Consider the following 26,682-nt stretch of genomic DNA (forward strand, 5'->3'; position numbering starts at 1 on the left):
AAGAAAGAAACTATGATAAAGAGGGAAGAAAGAAATTCAGCCTAGGCGTCAGATTCTCCCAAGAACGAGAGGCTCTGATACCATGTTGAAACTTGGTTTGAGAAAAGATAGAAAAGTTCATTCACGATTAGCCATAATCACCCTTAAGTAGTGATTAGGGTCAATAAGGAAAATTACAAAAGAGACCATTAAAAGTTAAAATATAAACAAGACCACCTGATAACTTTTCTGATTTCCAATAAACCCCTCACGATAATAACTCTCAATATATATATATATATATATATATATATATATATATATATATATATATATATATATATATATATATATATATATATAGCCGTGTCCTCGTACACACGTTTTTTGGAATTGCCGTGTCGTATACCCGTACCCGCATTTGCACTTGTACCCAGGTGACATAGGACTTATGTAACATGCAAGTATCAACTGCCGCATTTCTTTCAATGCTGAACAAGACTCAATGTTCTAAATACAGAACAAATAAGATCAATAAAAGTCTCAATTATATCATGGTTGCCATAAATCTTGTCATCATTTACTGTTAAGCTCAATAATTAAATTTGGAAGGAAAGTACATAAAAGTGCAGAGGCAATTCATTGGTGAAGCCCCCAATAGGTAGCCCATATGTAGATGCTAGGTAGACTTGCTTTGTCACACCTTTGAGTACACTTTGTTGAATCTGAAGATGTATATTGTATATTTGCTTGGACTTCAAAATTTTAGTAGCCTAACACTAGGTATATCATGACAACCCAACACACCTTACCTTGTTAAGATCAATCATCTCTCTTAGTTGTGTGCTGGATCTCTTGTTCTTCATAATGCTAGTAGATCTCATATCAGTTCTTCAAAAATAGCAGTTAGGTCTTTCCTTCCCCTGTCTACAGTTATGATTTTGGAAAATTAGGAGAAAAAAGGTTGGTTTTGAGTTTTGAGTTTAGGTTAAGAAATTTGAGAAGACCTCAAATTTGAGAATGTTAGAAACCTTGGAGAGCGAAGAGCAAGCCAACTTTTTGGTGTGAAAATGAAGCGAAAGTTCCTCTCTATAACACTATAACCAATGTTTGGAGAAAAAGGTCATTGCAAAACATTAGGTTCAAACAAATTCTAAGAATTGATTGAATTGGTCATTGACTTATGATATATTCCTATATCATCCAATGCATGGTTGTGTTATGCGATATCTATTCTCTCAAAACATGAGGTGGTGTGGTGGATTTTATCTCCGTCCAGTAGCGGTGGTTTAAAAATGCATTCTCTTCTTTTGAAGAATATAAGAGAAAGAAACAGGACTAGATTTTGTTCTGTTTGTTTTTTCAGATAAGCCAAAATGATCAGTCTATTTTCTGCTGATATATTTCGGCTGGCATTTTATCCCAATCTAAAGTTCAGCTAGGGCTCACCCATGCAAAGCTGGTCTTTTGATAAACTTGGCTGGGTTTCTGAACTTGAATGCAAGTTTAGTTCAACTAAACTGAGTTTGGCAGCATATACTCTGTTTGTCTTGTTTATCACATTAGTTGAATTCCATTATCAAGATTTAGCTGTCATCTGAATTTTAATACTTTAATATTGCTATCCTTTGCAAGAAAAAGTAGAGTTATTGGCTTCCTTAGTTCAAAATATTGGTTCTCCTTAATAAAACGGTGAAATATTTCTCTTGGGAAATTGCTTCTTTCTGTATTACTGCAGAGATATTGCTCCTTGTTAGATATTCTTATCTGATTCCTGAAGTGATCAGCATGATCAAGTTGTTTCCTGCGAAAACTTCATTCCAAGAAAGCTTGCTTATAGTCAATTTTTATGTACTAAAGAACTTGTTTGAAATGAAAAGGAGAGCATCTCTCACATTCTGGGTCCCAGTAAAAGGTTTTTCCTCTTATGGCATTATAGGTGTGTGCAAACATATGCTGGCAATTGAGGTGCCATGTGTTCTTTTCTAAATCTGGCTACTGTGAGTCTGTAAATACAAAGCTATGTCATGGTTGCCAGAGGTGTTAGTTTTAATTCTGAAGCCTAACGGAGATATTATTCCTCGTGTTGCATTACCAATTTAGGCATGAATTAAATTGGTTATTTCTTCTATCTGTTACTTTTGATATTTGAGTAATATATCTTGTTGCACTTGCTTTTTATAATTTATTTTTCTTTTTGTTGCATCACTTGTGGGATGATAGTCGGCTTAACAATAACAGTCTCTCTGATGGCATTCCAGTTTCTTTGACCAATGTTAACACATTGCAAGTCCTGTGAGTACCAGTATCTTATGAGTTTCTTTGACTTTTAGCTACTATGTATGTTGTAGTTTTAAATTCCTTATTGGAGTAGAATAGGAGATTGATGTGATAACTGGATTGATAAAATCCTCAGTATCTTATGATAGGACTTTAGGTTGGAACCTGCTATGGGTGTCTCAGCCTCACCATCAAAAAGCAGTAAGAAAAACAAGAATCTTGTTTCAAGATTAAGCATTGTTGTTAACAAGCTTAATTTTGATGTGTGCAGGGATCTTTCAAACAACCACCTATCTGGTGTAGTACCATCCAATGGGTCCTTCTTACTGTTCACCCCTATCAGGTATTATGAAAAGTGTATTATAAGCTCAATTATTATCTTTTTTGAAAAAAGCTCAATTATTATCACTGCTGATTGGTTTTCCAATTTTTCAGTTTTGCAAATAATCCGGACCTTTGTGGACCCGTTACTCAGAAGCCATGCAAGGGTGCTCCTCCATTTCCACCACCGCCTCCTTTTGTTTATCATCCAGATGTTAGTAGCCCAGGTTGTATTCTTGCTCCTCTTGTGTTTGCCTTCTAGAGTATATTCACGTCCTCTTGTTATCTCTGATAGAGTTTATGGGCGTGTGATGTTTCCACATACTTCCACCGTAAGACCTGGTAGTGACCAAGACGGGCATCACTTAAGAGTATTCTAGCATATGGCTGAGGAAAATGTGCTTTTACTTGTGGTGTGATTTATTCTTCATACAAGTGCTGCATCCATTTTGACTGCTAGTTTATAGCAGTTTGATATTAACTTTCCTTGCTCAGGTTACTGCTCGATTTTCAAGATATGCTGGTGTACAGCTCAGGGAAATATGCTTTCTCATGTTCATGCTTTCAGGCTCTCCTCTGCGAGTACCTTTTTTGTTTTTTTTCCTTGAGCTACATAAATGCATACATGTATGTCATGTTAAGTGGAACAGAAGGTATGCAAGCAACTTGCAATAGTTGAGGTAATAAACTGATGTTTGTTGTGCCCTTAATCAATTGAAGAATCTATTTGAGCTCCATTATGTCTGGCAATCTATTCTCAAGTTACAAGAAGTTCCCTTCAATGCTCTCTACTGGACAAATTTTCGTGTGTTCTCCCCATTTCAGGTCATTAATGGCTTGCTTATCCAGAGGGATGCTGATACCCTTTGTTTCATGGTGCCAATTGTTTATATGTTCATGGCTGTCGCTCTTGATCCAAATTGATGTCACATTGTTTTCTGTTTGATGAACATTCTCTTAGGGATTGTTTGTCTCATGGATGCGTAAGTGAAAGCCTTTTCATTTGGAAGTCACTTTTCTTGTTTGTTTCTAGGGATGTCAACCGATTGAGTAGAGCTGGTGCCATCCGGTTAATACTCAGATGCATATTCTTTATGCAGTTCTACGTCTGAATTTAAATCCAACCAAGCCCAAATCTGGCAGACATCCTACCTGATTACATATAAAACATGTGTGATTGGCTAATCAGATGTGGATTTGGTCTGCCGCAGGACTTTCAATGGCCACAAACTAGTTTGTGATTGTCTTCGTCTTGTTCAAATAATCAACCACTGGCAGATTTCTTCAATGAAGATTATCAAAGTCTTCCTCTCTATCTTATTTATCCTCAAAAGTAGAAATCTGATAAACCGCCTGTGAAGTAGATCTCATAAGCTATGAGCAGTGCATTCATCTGGCACTTTGATGCTGTCACGTGGATAGAGATGCAGGAATGGGACACGATGTGGATATGCTTGGTACAACATGGCAGTTTTCAAAAATTAGGGCCAGGAGACATCGCTGTAGAGACAGAGATATGCATATATGCATATAATTCTTAGCCTAGAGCACTAAAACATGAATATCGTCTTAAGTGCAAATTATTGAACAACATTTTTGAATCACTATAATTAAAAACAACTAATAAAATTAAGTTAAAATCCGATAGTAATATATACCCTAACACAATAAATCATGAATACTATCTCAAAGTGCAAACTTTTGAACAACAATCCTAAATCACTATAATTAAAAACATCAAACAATAAATCTGTCCAACTTAAAATGTATTGCAAGTAATGACAAGTTTTAAAATAAAAAGAATGTAGATGAATGCAAAACAATGAAGATCATAAGAGGAAATAAATAAGGTTAGTGACACAATGTTTGCAGTGTTCGACGCTGGTTTGACTGTGTCCATGAAGTATCCTGTCATGTCAATACGGGATACACTTAGTAAATATCTGTATGACAGTTTGGATGAGAACTTCTGGAGAGAGTAGAAGTGAGATAAGTGAGTGTTTGGTCACTTTTGATCTATTCAGGTTGGAATGGTTTTGAAAATATCACCAAAGTCTTTCCTCTTTGTCGATCTCGATGAAACTAAGGTATTCAGTGTTAAAATATGTATATATATATATATATACATATACTTATATATATACACATCCGTATATATATAAGTATATATATACATATATGTATATATATATTGTTTTTCTTTTAGTAAAATACCCGATAGGGGTATTCTTGTAAAACAGCCAATGTACTTTTTATTTTTACCTTTTTCTTTTTTTTCTTTTTTCCTTTTTACTTTTTTCTTTTTATTTTTTCACTTTTGTATGACCACAAGGGGCCCCACTCTTGTAGTCGTTGGGGCCCAACGGTCAGATTTCTGACCGTTGGGGCTCCCAACGACTACAAGGGAGCCCCCTTGTGGTCCCTTCATTTAGCCTCCCTCCTCTATAAATAGAGGAGGTTTTCCTCTCTTGTAAGTATGGGTTTTTCACCCTTCTCTTCCTTTCTTCAATAATATCCAACTTATGACTTTAAGTCATTTTCTATTTTTGAGAGTTTTGTGTGTGCACATTTGGTGTTTGTATTCTTGGCTCTAGTGGTCACTCTTAAAGAGTGACTTTTGCTCTATTGGTGCTTCCGCCTCTTTTCATTACATGGTATCAGAGCTCGGTTGGTGATTGGGCTTTTCTTTGGAACGTGTGCCTCTCAAATTTTTGAAGAAAGGAAGGACTTTTGGTGCCGATGGAACGTGACTCTAAAGTGGAGCTTTCTTTTAAGCTAAATGGGTCCAACTATCTCATGTGGGCCTCCGCTATGGAAAATCATCTTAGAGGTAAGAAACTTTGGGGTTTTGTTATGGGAACTACTCCTGAACCCTCTCTTGTTCTCACCAAAATCGAAAATGAAGTTGAAAAAGCTTTAGATGGCGATGAACGCATCAAAGCTATTAATGACCATCAATTCAAAATTGAGGATTGGGAAAGTAACCATGCCAAAATTTTGGCATGGCTTATGAACAACGTAGACCTTAAAAATTGTGCTAATATTGCCAAATTTAGAAGGGCCAATGAGGTTTGGTTTTTCCTTAAGGATATGTATACCCAAAAGGATCTTGCTCGATAATTTTTTTGTCAAGAAAAAATCCGTTCTACCAAACAAATGGATATGAGTGTTCAGGACTATTTTAGCTCTCTAACTCCTCTTTGGGATGAACTTGCTCTTCTTGAGCCTAAGTGGGTGGCTCTGGAAGATATTGAATTAAGAAGGGAACAAATTGAAAATGAATATTTTTTTCAATTTCTTCATGGTCTTCGCCCGGAATTTGAACAAGTAAGGGCATCTCTTCTCCATAGAAGCAAAGCCCTACCTATTGAAGATGCCCTTGCCGAGATATGTCAAGAAGAAACTCGACTTGGCTTAAGCATTAAGAGTGATGAAGTTTTGGCTGTTACTAGGCCCGGATCGAATGTTAAAGCATATAGACCTCCCCATTTTAACAAAAATAGTAATGGGCCTAGAAAGGGAATAATATGCCATTATTGTAATGAACCGGGACACATTAGACCAGTTTGTCCAAAATTCAAAGGAAAGGTAGCCGCGGTTGGGGAAAATTCTCCAAAGAAGGAAGAAAGTACCAAAGAAGGAGATATCAAAGAAACTCTAAATCACATCTCAGAAGTTCTCCAACATCTTCTCAAGACTTCTCCTTCAACATCCGGAGCCGCCATCGCCTACTCTTCATCACCTCCAAGTATGTGGATACTAGACTCCGGTGCTTCTTTTCATATGAAATCTCATAAAAAGTCTCTTTCAAATGTTTTTTCCGAACCCATATCCTCTTGTGTTTCAACGGTCGATGGAACATCATTAAAAATTGAAAGTATTGGAACACTTGATTTTAAAAATTTTTCCGTTCCTAAAGTAAGAATTGTTCCTAAAATTAATTTAAACCTTTTTTCCGTTTCTCAAATCACCGATCATGGATGCCAAGTCTTTTTCTCACCTAAGGATTGCACCGTGCAGGATGTCCAGTCAGGCAAGCTGATTGGGCAAGGCCATAGAAGGGGTGATCTCTACTTTATAGATTTTTTGACTCTTCCATCTAAGTCATCTTGCAATCTTGTAAAAGACAAAAGTATTGGAATTTGGCATGAGAGACTTGGCCATCCAAATTTTGTAAAAATGTCTCTTTTTCCGTTTTTGAACAATACTTGGAAAGACAATCACATGACTTGTAAAGATTGCATTTTTGGGAAATCTAAAGCTACTCCATTTCCTCAAAGAAGTTACTTTACCACTCGGCCATTTGAACTTATTCATTTCGATGTGTGGGGACCTTCCCCTATTTTGTCTAAAGGAGGTTTTTCGTATTACGTGGTTTTATTGATGACTTCACTCGATTTACGTGGATTTACTTCCTAAGTCGCAAATCCGAAGTTTTCTCCTTCTTTAAAGAATTTCATGCAATGGTCAAAAATCAATTTTTGGGAAATCTATCTATTCTTAGGTCCGATTCGGGAGGCGAATATATGTCCAATGATTTTCAAAGCTATTTAAAAGAAAATGGAATTTGTCACCAACGTTCTTGCCCCAACACTCCGCAATAAAATGGTCTTGCGGAAAGAAAGCATAGACACATAATAGAAACTACAAGAACGTTATTAATTTCAAGAAATATTCCAAAATCCTTTTGGGCCGAAGCGGTTCTAACCTCTACATATCTTATCAATAGAACTCCTTCATCCTCTTTGAAAAAACTTTCTCCATTTGAAAAACTTTACAATATGTCTCCCGATTATAAAAGACTAAGAATTTTTGGATGTAAATGTTTTGTTCTAACTAACAAAAATGATAAACTTTCTCCTAGGGCTATTGAATGTATCTTTTTGGGATATGGCGAAAAACAAAAAGGTTATCGATGTTTTGACATACTTAAGAACAAACTTTATATCTCTAAAGATGTCACATTCCTTGAAGAGGAAAATGGTTTTTCGCACAAACCAAATGAAAATATTGATTATTCCTTTCTATTTGACTTGTTGCCTCAAGAAAACATCATAGATGATCATATTGATCCTAGTGAATCCCTTAGCGAAGATCATTTTGAACATCCAAGTGATGATCAAAACTTAGAAGAAAATGTTTCAAGACAAATTCAAGTCTACTCTAGAAGGAATGAAAGAAATCCTCCTTGTGCCCTTGAAAAATTTTCCCAAAGTAAGTCAATCGAAGAGACCTCTCAAAGAAGATCAAGTCGGATTTCCAAAATACCAAATAGATTTGTTTCTTATGATTCCTTTTCTCCTAACTTTCGAGCATGCCTACTTGCTCTTCACTCATTTCATGAACCATCTCATTACAATGATGCTAAGCAATATGCTCATTGGAATGAAGCTATGGAACTAGAACTTAATGCTCTTAAAAAGGCACAAACTTGGGACATCATTGATCTTCCCAATGGCAAGAAACCCATTGGATGTAGATGGGTTTTTAAAGTAAAAACTAAGAGTGATGGTTCATTGGAAAGATATAAGGCTAGGTTGGTAGCCAAGGGATATGCCCAAGAGTATGAGGTAGATTATGATGAAACTTTTGCCCCAGTTGCTCGAATGACTAGTGTTCGAGCTCTTATTGCTATAGCCTCAGCTAAAAATGGTCAATCTTTCAACTTGATGTCAAAAAATGGTCAATCTTTCAAATTTTCCCAAAGTGAGTCAATCGAAGAGACCTCTCAAAGAAGATCAAGTCGGATTTCCAAAATACCAAATAGATTTGTTTCTTATGATTCCTTTTCTCCTAACTTTCGAGCATGCCTACTTGCTCTTCACTCATTTCATGAACCATCTCATTACAATGATGCTAAGCAATATGCTCATTGGAATGAAGCTATGGAACTAAAACTTAATGCTTTTAAAAAGGCACAAACTTGGGACATCATTGATCTTCCCAATGGCAAGAAACCCATTGGATGTAGATGGGTTTTTAAAGTAAAAACTAAGAGTGATGGTTCATTGGAAAGATATAAGGCTAGGTTGGTAGCCAAGGGATATGCCCAAGAGTATGAGGTAGATTATGATGAAACTTTTGCCCCAGTTGCTCGAATGACTAGTGTTCGAGCTCTTATTGCTATAGCCTCAGTTAAAAAATGGTCAATCTTTCAACTTGATGTCAAAAATGCCTTTTTGAATGGTAATTCAAATGAAGAAGTTTATATGGAACTGCCTCCAGATATGAATTTAAATGAAAAAATTTTGAAATTAAAAAAGGCTTTATATGGACTTAAGCAAGCTCCTAAAGCTTGGTATGATAGGTTTAGTAACATATTAATCAATTTAGGATTTTCTTCTTGCTATACTGACACTGCTCTTTTTGTTAAAAGGATAGGTGACTCCATTATTATACTTTTATTGTATGTTGATGATATGATCATTACTGGGAATGACAAAAAGGGAGTAAATGATGTAAAGTCTATGTTAAAAGAAACTTTTGATATGTCTGACCTTGGTTATTTGAGATATTTTTTAGGGATTGAAGTGGCTTATTCCCCGTGAGGATACATCCTATCTCAAATGAAATTAGCTGCAGAAATTTGTACCAAATCAGGAATATCTGATGAAAAGAAAGTTGAGACTCCCGAAGTTATTAATGCAAAACTGAGACTTGGAGATGGTGTTCTTCTTGAGGATCCAACCCCCTACCGTCAATTAATCGGATCTCTCACCTATCTATCCATCATACGTCCAGACATAGCTCATGCGGTTCATGCAGCAAGCCAGTTTCAGCATGCACCTACTTCGGTTCATATGGCAGCCGTTATGAGAATTGTGCGATATATCAAAAATACTATATCCAAGGGACTCTTCTTATCCTCTTCCTCATCTCTTGACTTAACTGCTTTTACTGATGCTGACTAGGGAGGAAATCCCAATGATCGTATCTCAATAACGGGTCTTTGTATTTTTTTAGGTGAATCCCTCATTTCGTGGAGATGCAAGAAGCAGCAGAAGGTTTCACTGTCTTCCACTAAAGCTGAATATAGGGCCATGGCAATGACAACTATGGAAATCGTATGGCTCAGAAGTCTCCTTGCTGACATGGGCATCCCCATTTCCACTCCCACCAAGCTCTGCTGTGATAACAAAAGTGCGATATACATTGCCAGCAATCACACCTTTCATGAGCGGACCAAGCATATCGAAATGGATTGCCATTATGTTCGAGACGAATACCTCAGAGGGACTATCTCATTACCATATGTTACTTCAGAGTATCAACTAGCTGACTTCTTTACCAAGGCGCTCCCAACTCCACGATTTATGTTTCTCCTTAGCAAACTTTCGGTCTTCTCCCCGTAAAGTTTGAGGGGGCGTGTTAAAATATGTATATATATATATACATATACTTATATATATACATATATGTATATATATATTGTTTTTCTTTTAGTAAAATACCCGATAGGGGTATTCTTGTAAAACAGCCAATGTACTTTTTATTTTTACCTTTTTATTTTTTTTCTTTTTCCTTTTTTCTTTTTATTTTTTCACTTTTGTATGACCACAAGGGGCCCCACTCTTGTAGTCGTTGGGGCCCAACGGTAAGATTTCTGACCGTTGGGGCTCCCAACGACTACAAGGGAGCCCCCTTGTGGTCCCTTCATTTAGCCTCCCTCCTCTATAAATAGAGGAGGTTTTCCCCTCTTGTAAGTATGGGGTTTTCACCCTTCTCTTCCTTTCTTCAATAATATCCAACTTATGACTTTAAGTCATTTTCTATTTTTGAGAGTTTTGTGTGTGCACATTTGGTGTTTGTGTTCTTGGCTCTAGTGGTCACTCTTACAAAGTGACTTTTGCTCTATTGGTGCTTCTGCCTCTTTTCATTACATTCAGGTGGAGCGGGAATAATTCCATCCAGGTGCCCATTGATCCTTGACTGCATAGAAACAGAATGATTTTTTTTTGTGAGAAAATTGGTGGAAATTAACTTTTTGGAGGAGTAACTGTGGTCATTGTACTGGGATAATTTCTTGCTTTGATACCATCAAGATTTTTATTCTATCAGTTGAGATTAAGGAGAAGAGAGGGAAAAGGCACACAACTATGAAAAGGGAAATCCCCATAAATATGGCAATTCCAATAAACCATTAACTGATTACAATTACTGAATCATAATAAAACAACGTTACCAATTTGTCATAGGACATAGGACATGGAACAGACTTGTGCCCCTACAGGTAAAATGACCAGCATGCTTCTGTGTCTTTTCCTTGGGGGGTGGTTTGAGGGGGAGATACAAAGGCCTTTTTATAAGAGGACGCGATCAAAGAAAATTTATTTCTCATGGACTGGGGGCCCCACGTTTTAGGTGTTTATTTCACCTAGGTAAGAAAATGCAAATGCCCATGTGAAGATGGGCTATTTTGTCACCAGTTTTGGTGAAAACAACAAACCCATATTGGGAAATGTTTTTGTAATGAAATGGTGGTCTTCAACAAATGCACAAATAACTCACAAACAAGTGTCTATTGGAGACACTACAAACATGACCCTTGAAAGGGTATAAAAGGAAGAACACTTGAAAAATAAATAATACTTTATTCATGAACAAAATGCTTAAGAAGCATGGATGGTTTACATTGAAGGGGTTCACCCCTATATATACAAAAAAGTGGAAGAGAGAGGAGAGCTCATTTTGAGCTCTCCAAAAGAGACGTTGGATTCCAACGTCTCTTAATATAGCTGTTGGACTACAGTCCAACAACATTTATTATTATAGCTGAGTCCAACAGCTATTTGCACAGTCAAGTTCCAACAGGAACTTGACTGGATCAAATATCTAGTTTCTATTAAACTAGATGCTAAAAAAGAAAATAAAGAAAAAAAAGAAAATAATAAAAGAAAATATAATAATATTAAATAATATATATATATTACAGTTTACATTTTAACACTCCCCCTCAAACTTACGGTACAATGAGCGAAAGTTTGTCTAAGAGGAAGTGAAATCTGGGAGCAGCGAGAGGCTTGGTGAAGAAGTCTGCTAATTGATATTCTGATGTAACATATGGCAGATCAATGGTTCCATGTAAGTATTCCTCTCTAACATAGTGACAATCCATCTCAATGTGTTTAGTGCGCTCATGGAATGTCCGGTTGCTTGCAATGTAGATCGCACTTTTGCTGTCACAACACATCTTTGAAGCTTGCGTTGCTTTAGCTCCCATATCCGCTAGCAATCGTCTGAGCCAAACAACCTCCATAGTGGTGGTTGCCATGACTCTGTATTCAGCTTTGGTGGAGGAAAGAGAGACTTTCTGCTGCTTCTTGCACCTCCACGAAATCAAGGTTTCACCTAGGAACATACAAAAACCAGTAGTTGAGTGTCTATTATTGGGATCACCTCCCCAGTCAGCATCAATATATGCAATTAAATTTAATGAAGATGAAGCAGACAAGAAGAGTCCTCGTGAAAGAGAGGATTTTAAGTATCTAATAATACGCAAAATCGCTCCCATGTGCACGGAGGTGGGAGCATGCTGAAACTGACTGACTGTATGAACCGCATGAGTTATATCTGGCCTAGTAATGGAAAGATAAAAAAGAGCTCCAACAAGCTGTCTATAAGGAGTAGGATCATCAAGAAGTTCTCCATCATCAATTTTCATTTTAACATTGACAACTTCTGGAGTGTCTACTTTCTTATCATCTGTAATTCCAGACCTGGAAACGATATCAAGAGCAAATTTAGATTGAGATATCAAATACCCTCGAGGGGAATAAACAACTTCAATGCCTAAAAAATATCTTAATAAACCTAAGTCAGTCATTTCAAAGTGAGTTTTAAGAAGAGATTTGATATTTGCAACTCCCTGTTTGTCGCCTCCGGTGATGATCATATCGTCCACATAGAGAAGAAGAATAATGATGCCTGCATCAGATTTCTTAACAAACAAAGCAGTGTCAGTTAAACAAGGTTGAAAACCAATATCAAGCATAACATGACTAAATCGGTCATACCAGGCTTTTGGAGCCTGTTTAAGACCATAAAGAGCTTTTTCTAGACGAAGAGCTTTACCCTTAGGGATACTAATACCAGGTGGGGCTTCCATGTATACTTCTTCAACGAGATTCCCATTCAGGAAAGCATTTTTGACATCTAATTGAAAGATAGGCCATGTTCTAATGGAGGCCAAGGCTATTAAAGTTCTAACAGTGGTCATACGGGCCACAGGAGTAAATGTTTCTTCATAATCGATGCCATACTCTTGGGCATATCCTTTTGCTACTAAACGGGCCTTATATCTTTCCAGGGTCCCATCACTTTTGGTTTTGACTTTGTATACCCACCTACAACCTATAGGTTTCTTACCCGGAGGAATATCTTGTATCGTCCAAGTATTGGCCTTTTCTAGTGCATCCAATTCTATTTTCATGGCTTCTATCCATTCTATATGATTTTTTGCTTGAGAATATGATGATGGTTCAACATATGATTGTATTAATGTAATGGCGGCCCTATACGTGGGTGAAAAAGATTCATAAGACACAAATTTTTCTAGAGGTTTAGAGATTCTAGACGTTCTTCTAGGTGAGACTTCAGAGTATTTTTGTAATGCACATGGAAGATTTTGCTCTCTACGTCTTGAATATTGTAGACTAACATCCCTATGGATTTGCTCTTCATTATCATCATTTTCAGCAACAATAGGACTTTGATCATTGTCAAGGTCACATCCAACATCACATTCATTGGATTTTGAAGTTGGATCAATTAAAAACGAGTATTCAGTGACATCCTTGGATTTTTCAAATTCAAAGAAGCTTTCTTTTTCCAAAAAAGATACATTTCTTGACACATATAATTTGTCATTTTGAAAATCGAAACACCTGTAGCCTTTTTGATTATCAGCATATCCTAAAAAGGCACATGGGATTGCACGAGGAGAGAGTTTGTCATTTCTGTTGGTGAAAACAAAACATTTGCATCCAAAGACTCTTAATCTAGAATAATCTGGAGTTAAATTAACAAGCTTTTCTATTGGAGTTGTATTCTTTAATGAGGAAGATGGCATCCTATTAATGAGGTAGGTGGCAGTTAGGACCGCTTCAGCCCAAAAACTTTTTGGAACTTGATTTGCAATTAGCAATGTCCTAGTAGTTTCCATAATGTGCCAATGTTTGCGTTCGGCTAGGCCATTCTGTTGTGGAGTGTGTGGACATGATCTTTGATGTGTAATACCATGTAAATTGAGATAGTCTTTGAATTCGTTGGACATAAATTCTCCCCCTGAATCAGTGAGAAAAACAGAAATATCATTTTGAAACTTATTTTAAACCATTTTATGAAATATTTGGAAGTTTAGCAAAGACATCAGATTTATGTTTAAGAAAATAAATCCAAGTATGTCTAGAAAAGTCATCAACAAAAATGACATAATATGTATAACCATCTTTGGAAATAACTGGTGCGGGGCCCCAAACATCCGAATGTATTAACTCAAGTGGTCGTGAGGAAACAAAAGTTCTACTAAGAAATGGTAACCTTTTCATTTTACCAAGAATGCAGTCTTTACAAGAAAAATTTTCAGAATTACAAAATTTTTCCAAACTTGGAAAATATTGAATTTTAGACATATGAGGATGGCCAAGCCTTTTGTGCCATAAATCCAATTCTAATTTCTGAATATTATAACAAAATGCATTTTTGGGCAATTCCAAAAAGTCCATGTAATAAAGTCCTTCTCTATGGCCTTCCCCAATCAGCTTCCCTGACTGGCGATCCTGTACCCAACAACCATGAGAAGAGAAGGAGATATTACATCCATAATCAGATATTTGCGAGACAGATAAGAGATTCAAATTAAGTTTAAGGATATATCTAACTTCTGGGATAAAAAATCTTTTGGATTTTTGAAGATTTTCAAAACATTCTATTCCTTTTACTTCAAGAGATGTGCCATCGGCTGTAAAAACCTTTGACACACTTGAGTTATTTTTAAGACATTCGGATAGACTATTATTAACATTTGGGGTCATATGAAAAGAAGCACCCGAATCTAAAAGCCAAGGAAAGTTACCTGGACCGGAGAAAGATGCAACTGCCGCTCCAGTTGAGGCTTCGGTTGAGGAGGATACCCCTTTGAGAAGAGGTTGAAGGATTTCCATCAGTTGAGCCATAGACACAGGTGCATCTTGATCTTTTGACTCAGATTCAACAGATGCAACTCTTTTTTCTTCTCTTCTTTTTAACTTTGGACATTGAGGCCTATAGTGTCCCGCTTCATGACAATTATGACAAATAACTTTTCTTTTATCAAAGTCGCTGTTTTGCCTTCCAAAATGAGGTGGCTTGTAAGTACGAGTATGATTCTCCGGTCTAGATATAGCTAAAACGGAGTCATCATCAACTTTTGGAGTACTTTTTCTAAGTCTATTTTCCTCCATAGTGAGTTCTTCTATAGTATCAACAATAGAAGGAATTTTTCCACGATGTAAAAGGGGCCGATTTGGTGGATTCAAACTCCGGCCTTAGACCATTCACAAATTGATAAAAATGTTCCATATCGAGTTGCTTTTGGCGAAGCTCGATGTCTTCGGCACAATGCCATTTGGGCTCAAGAAGAGCCAACTCTTCCCAAAGTTCGGACAACTCATTATAATATTCTCGAATAGTTTTATCTTTTTGAGTCATTGTCCGAACTTTATCTTGTAAATTGCATACATGTGCAATATCTTTAAGGGAATACATGTTTTTGAGGTATTCCCAAGCCTTATCGGCATGCTCAAACTTAGCTAGACTAGAGCATTTTTTAATGTCTATGCTATTGATGATCTATGACATAATTTTTGCATGCCCTATCCTCCATTCTTTCCATTTCTTTTCATAAGTGGCTAATGCCTTACTCTTCTATTCTTCCGTTAGAGGAACCTCTTTATCACCCTCTTTCTTGGTAAGAGATAGTTTAGGTTCCAAATCGGAACTATCCAGTATACCCCATAAACCTTTTCCCCAAATGTGGTGCTTCATAATCGAAGCCCACATTACATAGTTTGTATCATTTAGCTTCATAGGAATGATGGTGATCTTATCATTGTCATCCATCTTTTACAAGGGTAAGAGAGGAATAAATAGGAGGAGAGAGAAAAAAATAAAAAGAAAAGAAAAAGAGTAGACAAAGGAATAAGAGAGGATACAAAACCAAATTTTTTTGTAGCACAAGTTCGCCTTTCTTCAAACAAATCTTCTTGAGCCAAGAACAAGGTGATGAAACACCTTTTGTAAATGTGGCACGAAAATCGAGGCGGAAGCACTTCAAGATCTAAGGATTTCGTAGCTCTGATACCATGTAATGAAATGGTGGTCTTCAACAAATGCACAAATAACTCACAAACAAGTGTCTATTGGAGACACTACAAGCATGACCCTTGAAAGGGTATAAAAGGAAGAACACTTGAAAAATAAATAATACTTTATTCATGAACAAAATGCTTAAGAAGCATGGATGGTTTACATTGAAGGGGTTCACCCCTATATATACAAAAAAGTGGAAGAGAGAGGAGAGCTCATTTTGAGCTCTCCAAAAGAGACGTTGGATTCCAACGTCTCTTAATATAGCTGTTGGACTACAGTCCAACAACATTTATTATTATAGCTGTTGGACTATAGTCCAACAACATTTATTATAGCTGAGTCCAACAGCTATTTGCACAGTAATATCTAGTTTCTATTAAACTAGATGCTAAAAAAGAAAAAAAAGAAAAAAAAGAAAATAATAAAAGAAAATATAATAATATTAAATAATATATATATATATATATATATATATATATATATATATATATATATATATTACAGTTTACATTTTAACAGTTTTTTCCAGACTTTACCACTCTCTGCCAATGTAACTTTGTAGATGTTTTATACGACTTCACAAATTTACTGAAAGCAAGTGCCAGTTTGTTGTGTATGATTTCGGGCCACATGTCTCACACTGGGGCACACAAACTGGTATATTCTCTCTTCTTTGTACTACCTAAATTTCCTATAATTGGTCTTATAATTACTTGTTATTGTTTATAAAATTCCTATTTTGCACAAATATCATAGCAACAACTAATTTCATTGATTTGGCATCACCATGGGATGCAAGAAGTGAATGCATCTATGTTTTGTGTATTTGTGTGGGCATAAGGTTAGTATGTAGTTTAACCTGTTTCGCTGCATACACTGAGACATGCAGGCACATGCTTGCTTGTATTATACACATTATGTGCTTTTATTGCTTTGGAGAATGATTCTAAGATACCACTTTAACTTGCACATAATGTCTTAAACATTTCAAAGTCTCTTCTTGAAAAACGAAAATTGATTGAGATTTTTGTGTTGGCCAACCCAACAAAAAGATCAGGTGTAATTTTTGCACTGTGTGTTGCTTGATGCCCAGATGAAGCAGCTCCATGACTTTGTTGTTGATACCCTTATAGATTAAGATTGTTTTCATTTGGTATTTACTGGAATTAATGGATATTGATATCAAAGCTAAAGCATGAATGCAGATTCTCTTGCCCGTGTATTTCCTGTTTGGGAGGGGATACTATGGTAAATTTGTTTGTTCAATTTCAAACATCTGTGAAAGTCAAACAGATAACATGTAATGTTTCTTGTATGCCAAAAATCCATATGCATCAGTTGTATCTCCTGTTGGACCCTATGCATTATAGCTGTCATGTTAGTCCAGATCCTTGAATTTGCGAACGGTTTTCATCTGGTTTAGCAAAGGAAGTGGGTGATTGATGCTTTGCCTATTCAAGTGGAAAATGATAATGTTGTCTGGTCTTTTTGAATCCTCATTACTGACAATGGGAGAATGATTCCATGCAACTTTATCTGTTATACCTTAATACAGTTTTCTCTTATTTTCTGTATTGTCTTCACAACGATAGGTTTAGTTGGGAAGTGCCTGCTTTTGCTTATAATGATGAACTCCAAGTTGACTGATAATCTTATGAGTGCATAGTCAAAGTTTCCTTAATGGTGCTTAGCACTAAGATGAATGAATATTTACTATTACCTTTCTGCATGTCAATGTCATATAAGCAGGTAATGGTATATCTAGGACTGGGGCAATTGCTGGAGGAGTGGGTGCAGGTGCTGCATTGTTGTTTGCTGCACCTGCAATTGGATTTGCATGGTGGCGTCGTCGGAAGCCACATGAGGTGTTCTTTGATGTACCAGGTATTGACATTGGTTAAATACATAGAAATTAATGCATTTGCAATGCCCAACATTCTAAAATGGGCATTCTTTAGTGCCAACAGTCATCGGATATCTGTTTCTTTGAACTTTTTTCAGCTGAGGAGGACCCAGAAGTTCATCTGGGACAGCTTAAGAGATTTTCGTTGCGTGAGTTACAAGTGGCAACTGATGGATTTAGCAACAAAAACATTCTGGGCCGAGGTGGATTTGGGAAAGTCTATAAAGGCCGCCTTGCAGATGGTTCATTGGTGGCCGTCAAGCGTCTGAAAGAAGAACCTACTGCAGGTGGGGAGCTTCAGTTCCAGACTGAGGTAGAGATGATTAGCATGGCAGTGCACAGAAACCTCCTGCGTTTGAGGGGCTTTTGCATGACCCCTACTGAGCGCTTGCTTGTTTATCCTTATATGGCAAATGGGAGTGTTGCATCATGTTTAAGAGGTATTGTTTTCACAGCACATGTTTTCAGATTTTTTTTTTCTAATATGTGAACTTTTTAATTTAGCTTGGCTGTGGTGAATTCCTGTTTATGTAAAGTATTTATCTCTTGAAAAGCCTTTTTCCACCCTCTTTTATTGGTAAAAAGGATATCTTGAATGCCTACCTCTGGCTAAAAGCTAAGGATTCAAAAATCTGGCAAAAGGATCTCCTTTTCATGATATCTTCATTGGATAAGGAAATAATACTTTATTGTCTCTTGTAGAACTGCCACCGACGCAGTCACCACTTGATTGGTCAACTCGAAAGAGAATTGCTTTGGGTTCTGCAAGAGGGCTTTCTTACTTGCATGATCATTGTGATCCAAAGATCATTCACCGTGATGTAAAAGCTGCAAATATTTTATTGGATGAAGAGTTTGAAGCTGTTGTTGGGGATTTTGGCTTGGCAAAACTTATGGACTATAAAGATACTCATGTGACAACAGCTGTCCGTGGCACGATTGGACATATTGCTCCAGAGTATCTTTCTACTGGAAAGTCATCAGAGAAGACTGATGTCTTTGGTTATGGTATTATGCTGCTGGAGCTCATTACTGGACAAAGAGCATTTGATCTTGCTCGTCTTGCCAATGATGATGATGTCATGCTATTGGACTGGGTCAGTATCGTGGCACTACCATATATTCATCTCTTTGCATCTTATCTATGTACATACGTACAGATCAAATGTAGCTTTTAAATTCCAAGGATGAATTACTGTGTTTGGTTTATAACAGATTTTTAATTGGTTGTGCTTGTGTTTAAGGTTTGGAAATGTCTTCAGCCCCTAGCTTTTATAGTAGAAGATTCTCAGCTTATGCTGTTGGTTGCCTTTTTCTTCCCTCAAAGATTCCCTAGATAAATTGCAGTGTAATTTCATGGGGCAGAAAAGAATGGCATTTTGTGTGTTGTTCATTCTATTGTTTCTGTTGTTGCAGGTGAAAGGACTGCTTAAGGAGAGGAGATTGGATAATTTGGTCGATCCAGACCTTCAGAACAATTACATTGAGGCTGAGGTGGAACAGTTGATCCAGATGGCATTGCTTTGCACACAAGGTTCTCCAATGGACAGACCTAAGATGTCAGAGGTGGTGAGGATGCTTGAAGGCGATGGGCTGGCGGAGAAATGGGAGGAATGGCAGGAGGTGGAAGTAGTCAGAAGCCAGGAGGTGGAGTTGCTGCCACTTCGGAATTCAGACTGGATAATAGATTCCACCGACAATCTCCATGCGGTTGAGTTATCTGGCCCCAGATGAGTTTCTTCTCACTTAATTCAATCCATAAAGAAGGAAATTTCTTTACATCCTTTTTCTTTTCAAAATTTCTCCCTTCTTTTTTCTTCTGTATTCCGATCTTGTATCAAGAAATATTTATATGGTGTGCATACGAATCTTTGATGTTCCATCTGTATCTGCAATCCTGTGGAGGATGGAGACAAGTGATAGGATCTAATCTAACTAATCCACCTTGGTGAGGCCTATAACCTTTGATTGTAATCCAAATGCCAATGGTATTTTGTCATTTTGTTGATTACCAAACTGTCTGTTGTAAAGTCTAAATTTTATGGTGTCGAATTGTAGTTGAAATCCGGAATTATTTATTATTATAGATAAACTGTTCACGGTGCCATCAAGGAAGTGCTAATTGATATGTATTGGCTGGCATCGCATCCGACACAGCAATTGCTTACTTTCTGAATGGTGCTGTAGCTGCTTTCCATAGATGACTGCTCTTTACAAGAAAACTGCTGCTTCATTTGTTGTTTTTGAAAAGAAAGAGGTGACAATCTGCATTTTTTATGCTCTTTGATGAACCCCACGAATTCTTTGCAAGAGTTTAGCTGCTTTGCTTCCCCATAAATGTTTGTCGTCTTCATGTATGCTGGTTTTTCAGACAGCACCTTCTTAATGCTTTTTTACAGGATGTACATTTCACGTGTGGCCTGTTACCAGTAAAATTATGGACACGACGGTACATGTATTCGCTCTTTTTTTCAGTTGAGCCTTTTTTTTTAAATATCTATAAATAACAATGAGAAACCACTGTTCCTGTTACGGGCGGTGAGGTGCCATGATGATCATGGCCCCGTTTTGGTATCTGCAATGTGGACTCCATGAGTACTACCTCCTCCGGGATTATCTTCCTGTTGGGTCTGACCCTGTGGCAAGAGAGACACATCCCGGGTATCAAACTCATGACGTCTCTCAACTTGAGCTCGGTTCAAGCTCGATTTGGTTTCATGGCGAGCCTGAGTTAAGTGTACTAAGTTCTTGCTGGTTCGTTAAAAAAAATACATTTTTAAAAATTGAAAATAATAAAACTTTTTTTTTGAAAGGCAGAAAATAATAAAACTTGGACTTAGTGATCTAAACTCAAAGTGGCTCATTTACGAAAAAAATACATTGGTTCAAAATTTTAAGCATTAGGGTTTGAATTGCAAGCTGATTGCTTGCAAGCAGGTCTGGCTGGGGTCTGAGATTTGAGGCCTCCGCCACCTCAAATGAAAAAAAATATAACGCTTATATTTCACATGCTGAGGGCCTCCAATGAAAAAAACAATGGAGAAACATGGGCCTCCAATGAAATATGCCTAGGGCCTCAACTCCTCTTGAGCCGCCCCTGCTTGCAAGCTAAACACTTCAACCATCCACCCTCTGTAAATAGTACATAGAGGATTTTATAATGTACTGAAATCAATGGTTTGAATTTTTTCAACATTTTTAGATTATAAAAATATTATTTTTGTGTCAAAAAATTTTGTCCAAGAGCATGTTAGGTTTTTGAGAGAGAGATTGAGAGCCTTCAAACACCTTGAGGGGTTGTTTGATCTGCCGTCTCTGCGTGATTTTGATGTAACAAACCTTCGATGTGGTCGATGCACAAAACTCTTCCGTCGTGTCTTTATTTTACTATTATTTTTGCTCCACTTCCTTTGTTACGGTGATGCAGAGGACGTTAAAAAAAAATTGGGGAAGAGGGGTTCTCTCTCTCTCTCTCTCTCTCTTTTGTAGTAAGGCATCGAGGGGGTGAGGCTGGCAGGGGTCACTAATGCTAGTGGTAAAGAAGGCGGCGAGACCGGTGTTGAGTCTCTCTTTATTCTTTCTTCTCATTTTCTTATTTCTTTCCCTTCTCCATTTCTTTCTCTCTTTGCCTTTCTCCCTTCTTCGTTCTTCATTATTCTTCTTTTTTGTTTTTCATTCTTTTTTTTCATTGTTCGTTTTTTCTTCTTAGGGCTTTGATTAGTTTTTTCCATTGATTTATTTTTTTTGCATTTTAAGGTTTTATGATTTAATGAGGTTTAATAATTTGATTTTTATAGTTAATTTGATTTTAGGGTTTGATATTTTTATGATAAACTTTCATAATTAGATGTGATATGACATTGATTAAAGCATTTATATAAAAAAATCAATAAATTTTTTTTTTCAGTTTACTCAAATTTTAAATATTTTTTAGTTTTTACATCCAATCCACGATTCATATCCGAGGCTAAAATCCATAATAAAGATGTTAAAACACTCATATGGTTGGGGGATCAAGTCATACGATCCAAAAAGAAGTTATCCGACCCATTATCCATGTGTATTTATATTGTCCGCACATTGTGTAAAACAAACATTGGACACAAGGAGCACAACTTCTTGTACAACTGAAATAAATGTTGGGCTTAATACAATTGTTATAGAACACACAAAACATGCAATTTGTCTATTATGTTCGTAGGTTTTGTCCAATCTTGTACGAGGCATCAAACAAGCTCTCAAGGGCGAACAACATAGTAGGTGAATTTACATCATGGTAGTCATGACCGCTGGTAAAGTGTCAAAAAATATAAGCATGACCATCGTCCTTTGCCCTTTAAATTGTTTGAATATACAATCATGTATATCCTAGTGAAAAAATGTGATTTTTTTTTGGTACATCTAACCCTTCATATGTGATCTACACAATTAATTTAGTAGAAGCTTACCTTGGGGTCATGCTTTTGCAACACATAGAAAACATGTTCTATATCAAGTAAACTGGTTTCTCAAGTGACAAAAAATACGCAAGCTCTTGAAACATGGGTACGCCATAGAAATAGTTTTTCAAAAAATGAACTTTTCACATGTAAGTAGAGTTTCTAATATGAAGAATGACCATATCGTATGGTAAAAATGATACATTTTCCTAAAAATCTGACAATTTGCTAAATTTGCCCGATGACCAAAACCATAAATAGCCAACTTCGTTAAGACCTTTTTATCCTTTGCATATGCATAACTCACGAAGTTCACACGAGATATCGCTCTACTCTTCTGGTATCGTAAACTCCCACTTAAAAGGAGCAACACATTTTTTTTGCAAACCTCAAGAAGCACACAAAATCATGTTATTTATGTGATCTTTGTTAATCATAAAATTGCAAATATTTTAGTAAAAGCATATATTTTATATAAAAATCACAGGAAACCATGCAAACTTCCTTTCTCCTTTCTTTAACCCTCACTTAAATGTATGTTCACACATTTTCTTTTGCGGTATTCACAAAGCGTGCAAAAATAAATTTTGTGAACCTCTTTATAATTGTAACTTCACAAATACCTTAGTAAGATCACATATATATTTTGTGTTGTGAATATAAAAAATTTCAGGATGTGACATATTTGCACCTCTCTGCACAATTAGATATGGAATATTCTTATAAAATATACAGATTTTCGTACAAGCATAGTATAAAAGCAAAGCTAGGGTTTTATAGAATCTATGGTTTTTGTGGTCTCCAACCAGTGAAAAATTATGATAATTTTCTTAGAGCCAAGCATTGATAATGAGAAGATTGGTGGTAGTTCATCATCGAAAAATCATTGATGGTGAGTTTTTTCAATAAGCACATCTTATGGTTTCGCTGAAATAGAAAATGAAAGTTCATAACCCTTTCTTATCATAGAGAACATGAACAATGATGATATAGAGTCAATAGGAGTATGTGGCTTTAACAAACTGTGATAGCCAGATAGATGTGATTGATGATATGTAGATACTGTGTTTTCTCTTCATCAAATATGTGGTGATATGCAACATTCTTGAGGCCCAAGAGATTGAGGTACTTTTGCACATACTCTGTTTTCTTTCTATTAAGGAGACAATGGGAAACAACATTCTTGTTAAAGAATGAAATGAATGTAATATATGAGTGACTTCATTTTGTGAAAGAATATAATAAATAACTATTCATTTATTTTGTAAAAGAACTACATGAATGCCATGTATGTATAACTTCATTTTGAGAAAGAATGAAATGAATACAATATATGAATAACTTTATTTTGTCAAAGAATAGAATAAATGTAATGTATTACTTTTCATTCATTTTATGAAACAATGATATGAATGCAATGTATAAACAACTTCATTTTGTGAAAAAATGAAATGAATGCAATGTATGAGCGACTTCATTTTATGAAAGAATGAAATGATTGTAATGTCTGAGCAACTTCATTTTGTAAAAGAATAAAATGAATACAATATACGAGCAACTTCATTTTGTGAAAGAATGAAATGAATACAATGTATGAGCTCCTACATTTTGTTAAAGAATGAAATGAATGCAAACAAGTCCATATATATTTTATGTGTGGATGATGAAGTCTGCATCTATTTTATCAGGAAGACCTCACAAAGTTCACATAAAATATAAGAAAAAAGTGACTAATATTATGCAGACTTTCTTATCGTTGCAAATATTGGTCATTTTTTGCCTATATTTTATGCAGACTTGGTGAGGTAAAAAAAAAAATATGCAAATCTATATTCATTATATTAATTAAAAAATAAACCTTCTCATACATATATATTCATTCCAGTCATTAAAAAATGAACCAACTCATATATACATTCATTCCATTCATTAAAAAACGAATATGTTACAAACATTCACAATACATAGCTCAACATTAAATGGTTCAGCAGACTACATCATACATGGTCATTAATTGATAAAATAAGAAAAGGCTCAACATCAAGGGGTTCATTATTTGGCTTCTTAATGCCAACCACGTTACTGTTTTTTGTCTATAGACCCTCTTTTCTCTCAAGCAAATGATTAAGGCGAAATTGCCTCTTCTGCAATTCGACTTTTAAGCCTGCGAATACTGCAATCCGACTCTAAGCATTTTCAATTATACATAGTTCCATATCGAAGGTTCGATCATTAGTTTTTTATGTCAGTCAACTTACTATTTTTGTCTGCAGATCCTCTATTCTTTTGAGCAAATGATTAAGGTGAAACTGCCTCCTTTACGCACTCTCAAGAACTAGGGCCTGCATATTTTACTGAGAACTATTAATATCATTCACCACCTCAGCATCTCCACCTCATATATTCTCCAAAATCTTGTCCACCTCAGACATGACATCCTCTCCTTGCTGTACCAAAATCTTCTCTACCATCACTTTTTAAAGGTAAAAACAAACCCTAAAATGCGAACCGTCACTTTTTTTACTATCGAAACATCATTGTAAAAATTGAAACATTATAATTAATGCTGATAGGGACTTTTGTAAAAATATGAGAAAATACATATTTAAGTCTTTAGTAAATTTGTGAATTGACTATTTGTGAAGTTTCAAAATGTTTTAATTATAGAAAGTTTGCAGATACATTTATGCGAACTTCGTCTTATATGTGCGAATTTTGTGAAAATATATATGAAGTTAAACTGAATCATGTAACATCGTAAATAGTAAACGAAGTTCATATATATTTTATAAAAATACTGAACTAAGTTCGCATATACCTCATGAACTTCATCATCATCACAAATATTGATCATTATTCACCTATATTTTATGTGAATTTCCTCATCCTTGCAAGTTTATAGTTTAATTGTTTAAGAAACATCCTTAAAGATTGAAAACTTATGCAAATTTATATTTATATTACATTCATTCAAAACTTAATATGCTCATACATTGCATTCAATAAAAAAATAAACTTGCTCATACATTACATTCATTCTATTCATTAAAAAAAAATGAACTTGCTTATACATTGCATTCATTCTTTTAATTCAAAACTAAATTTGCTCATACATTGCATTCATTCAATTAATTTGAAATCAAATCTATTCATATATTGCATTTATTTAAAAAATGAACATACTCATATATTACATTCATTAAAAAAAAATAAACCTGCTCATATATTGTATTCATTAAAAAAAAAATAAACATGCTCAAACATTGCATTAATTTAAAACTAAATATGTTTATACATTGCATTTATTCGAAAGAATAAACATGCTCATATATTGTATTCATTCAAAAAAATATATTTGCTCATATATTGCATTCATTCTATTTATTAAAAAAACCCTATTAATACATTGTATTCATTCCGTTTATAACCCTAAAATTGAATATGCTCATACATTGCACTCATTCAAAAAATGAATATGCTCATACATTTCATTCATTCAAAAAAATGAACATGCTCATACATTACATTTATTTCATTCATTCAAAAAAAAAAAAAAACTTGCTCATACATTGTATTCATTCTAAAAAATAAACTTACTCATACATTGCATTCATTTAATTTATTCAAAACTTAATATTCTCATACATTGTATTCATTCTAAAAAATAAACTTACTCATATATTGCATTCATTTAATTTATTCAAAACTTAATATGCTCATATATTGCATTCATTCAAAAAATAAACTTGCACATACATTGTATTCATTGCATTCATTAAAAAAAAATAAACATGCTCATACATTGTTAAATAACTCTTAGCAAATCCTATATTTTGCAAAGCATACATACTCTAGCATTTGTGCTTTTACCTATTGTCGCCAACCTCACAACATACACTGCACTTGTATAACACAACATCCTTGTGTTCTCCGTCTCTTCACCTTAGGTCACCCTATTTTACGAACTACTTTTGATGAATAAACATATATAAAAGTCAATAGAGTGATGTGTAAGACATTATCCGCCATCAAAAGAATTGAATATGCATTATATGCAGATCAATATGATTCAATTATGAAAAACTTGTTACAATAATCATTTGATAGTTTGCCCTCAACAAAATGCATGCGACCACATAAAATCCTGCTAACTTCCTACTCTTCACAAGAGCACAAGTGCATCTGAAGATCAACACTGTAACTGTGCGATCAATCGCGGGCTTCATACCGATGTCGATGATAATGCACTACTTCTATACATAGTTATTGTGCCTTTCTCTTCAGTTCTTTTAGCTTTTCTTTTACTTTCAGCACCATTGACATATGCTGCCTAATATTCTTTTTTTTTCTCAAAAAGTTTCATCAGTATGAGATGAAGTATTTCAATAAGAGGAATTAGGGGCTTGTCACATA

At 35.5% G+C, this 26,682-nt stretch overlaps 1 protein-coding gene across 1 annotated transcript in view; it reads left to right on the forward strand.

The window, feature by feature from the left end:
• Positions 1-19,988, forward strand: part of LOC149812025 (somatic embryogenesis receptor kinase 1-like) — an 87,517-nt gene extending 67,529 nt beyond the window's left edge. The window contains exons 5-11 of the mRNA XM_089992792.1: positions 2,203-2,274; positions 2,531-2,602; positions 2,695-2,807; positions 17,677-17,811; positions 17,929-18,270; positions 18,533-18,927; positions 19,247-19,988. Of these exons, the coding sequence (XP_089848918.1) occupies positions 2,203-2,274; positions 2,531-2,602; positions 2,695-2,807; positions 17,677-17,811; positions 17,929-18,270; positions 18,533-18,927; positions 19,247-19,564 (1,447 nt within the window). The 3' untranslated portion in view covers positions 19,565-19,988. The remainder of the gene's footprint in view (positions 1-2,202; positions 2,275-2,530; positions 2,603-2,694; positions 2,808-17,676; positions 17,812-17,928; positions 18,271-18,532; positions 18,928-19,246) is intronic.
• The last annotated feature ends 6,694 nt before the right edge of the window (positions 19,989-26,682 follow it).

The sequence above is a fragment of the Nuphar pumila genome, chromosome 17 (assembly GCF_984573655.1).
Source record: "Nuphar pumila chromosome 17, dmNupPumi1.hap1.1, whole genome shotgun sequence".
In the NCBI taxonomy this organism is placed as follows: domain Eukaryota; kingdom Viridiplantae; phylum Streptophyta; class Magnoliopsida; order Nymphaeales; family Nymphaeaceae; genus Nuphar; species Nuphar pumila.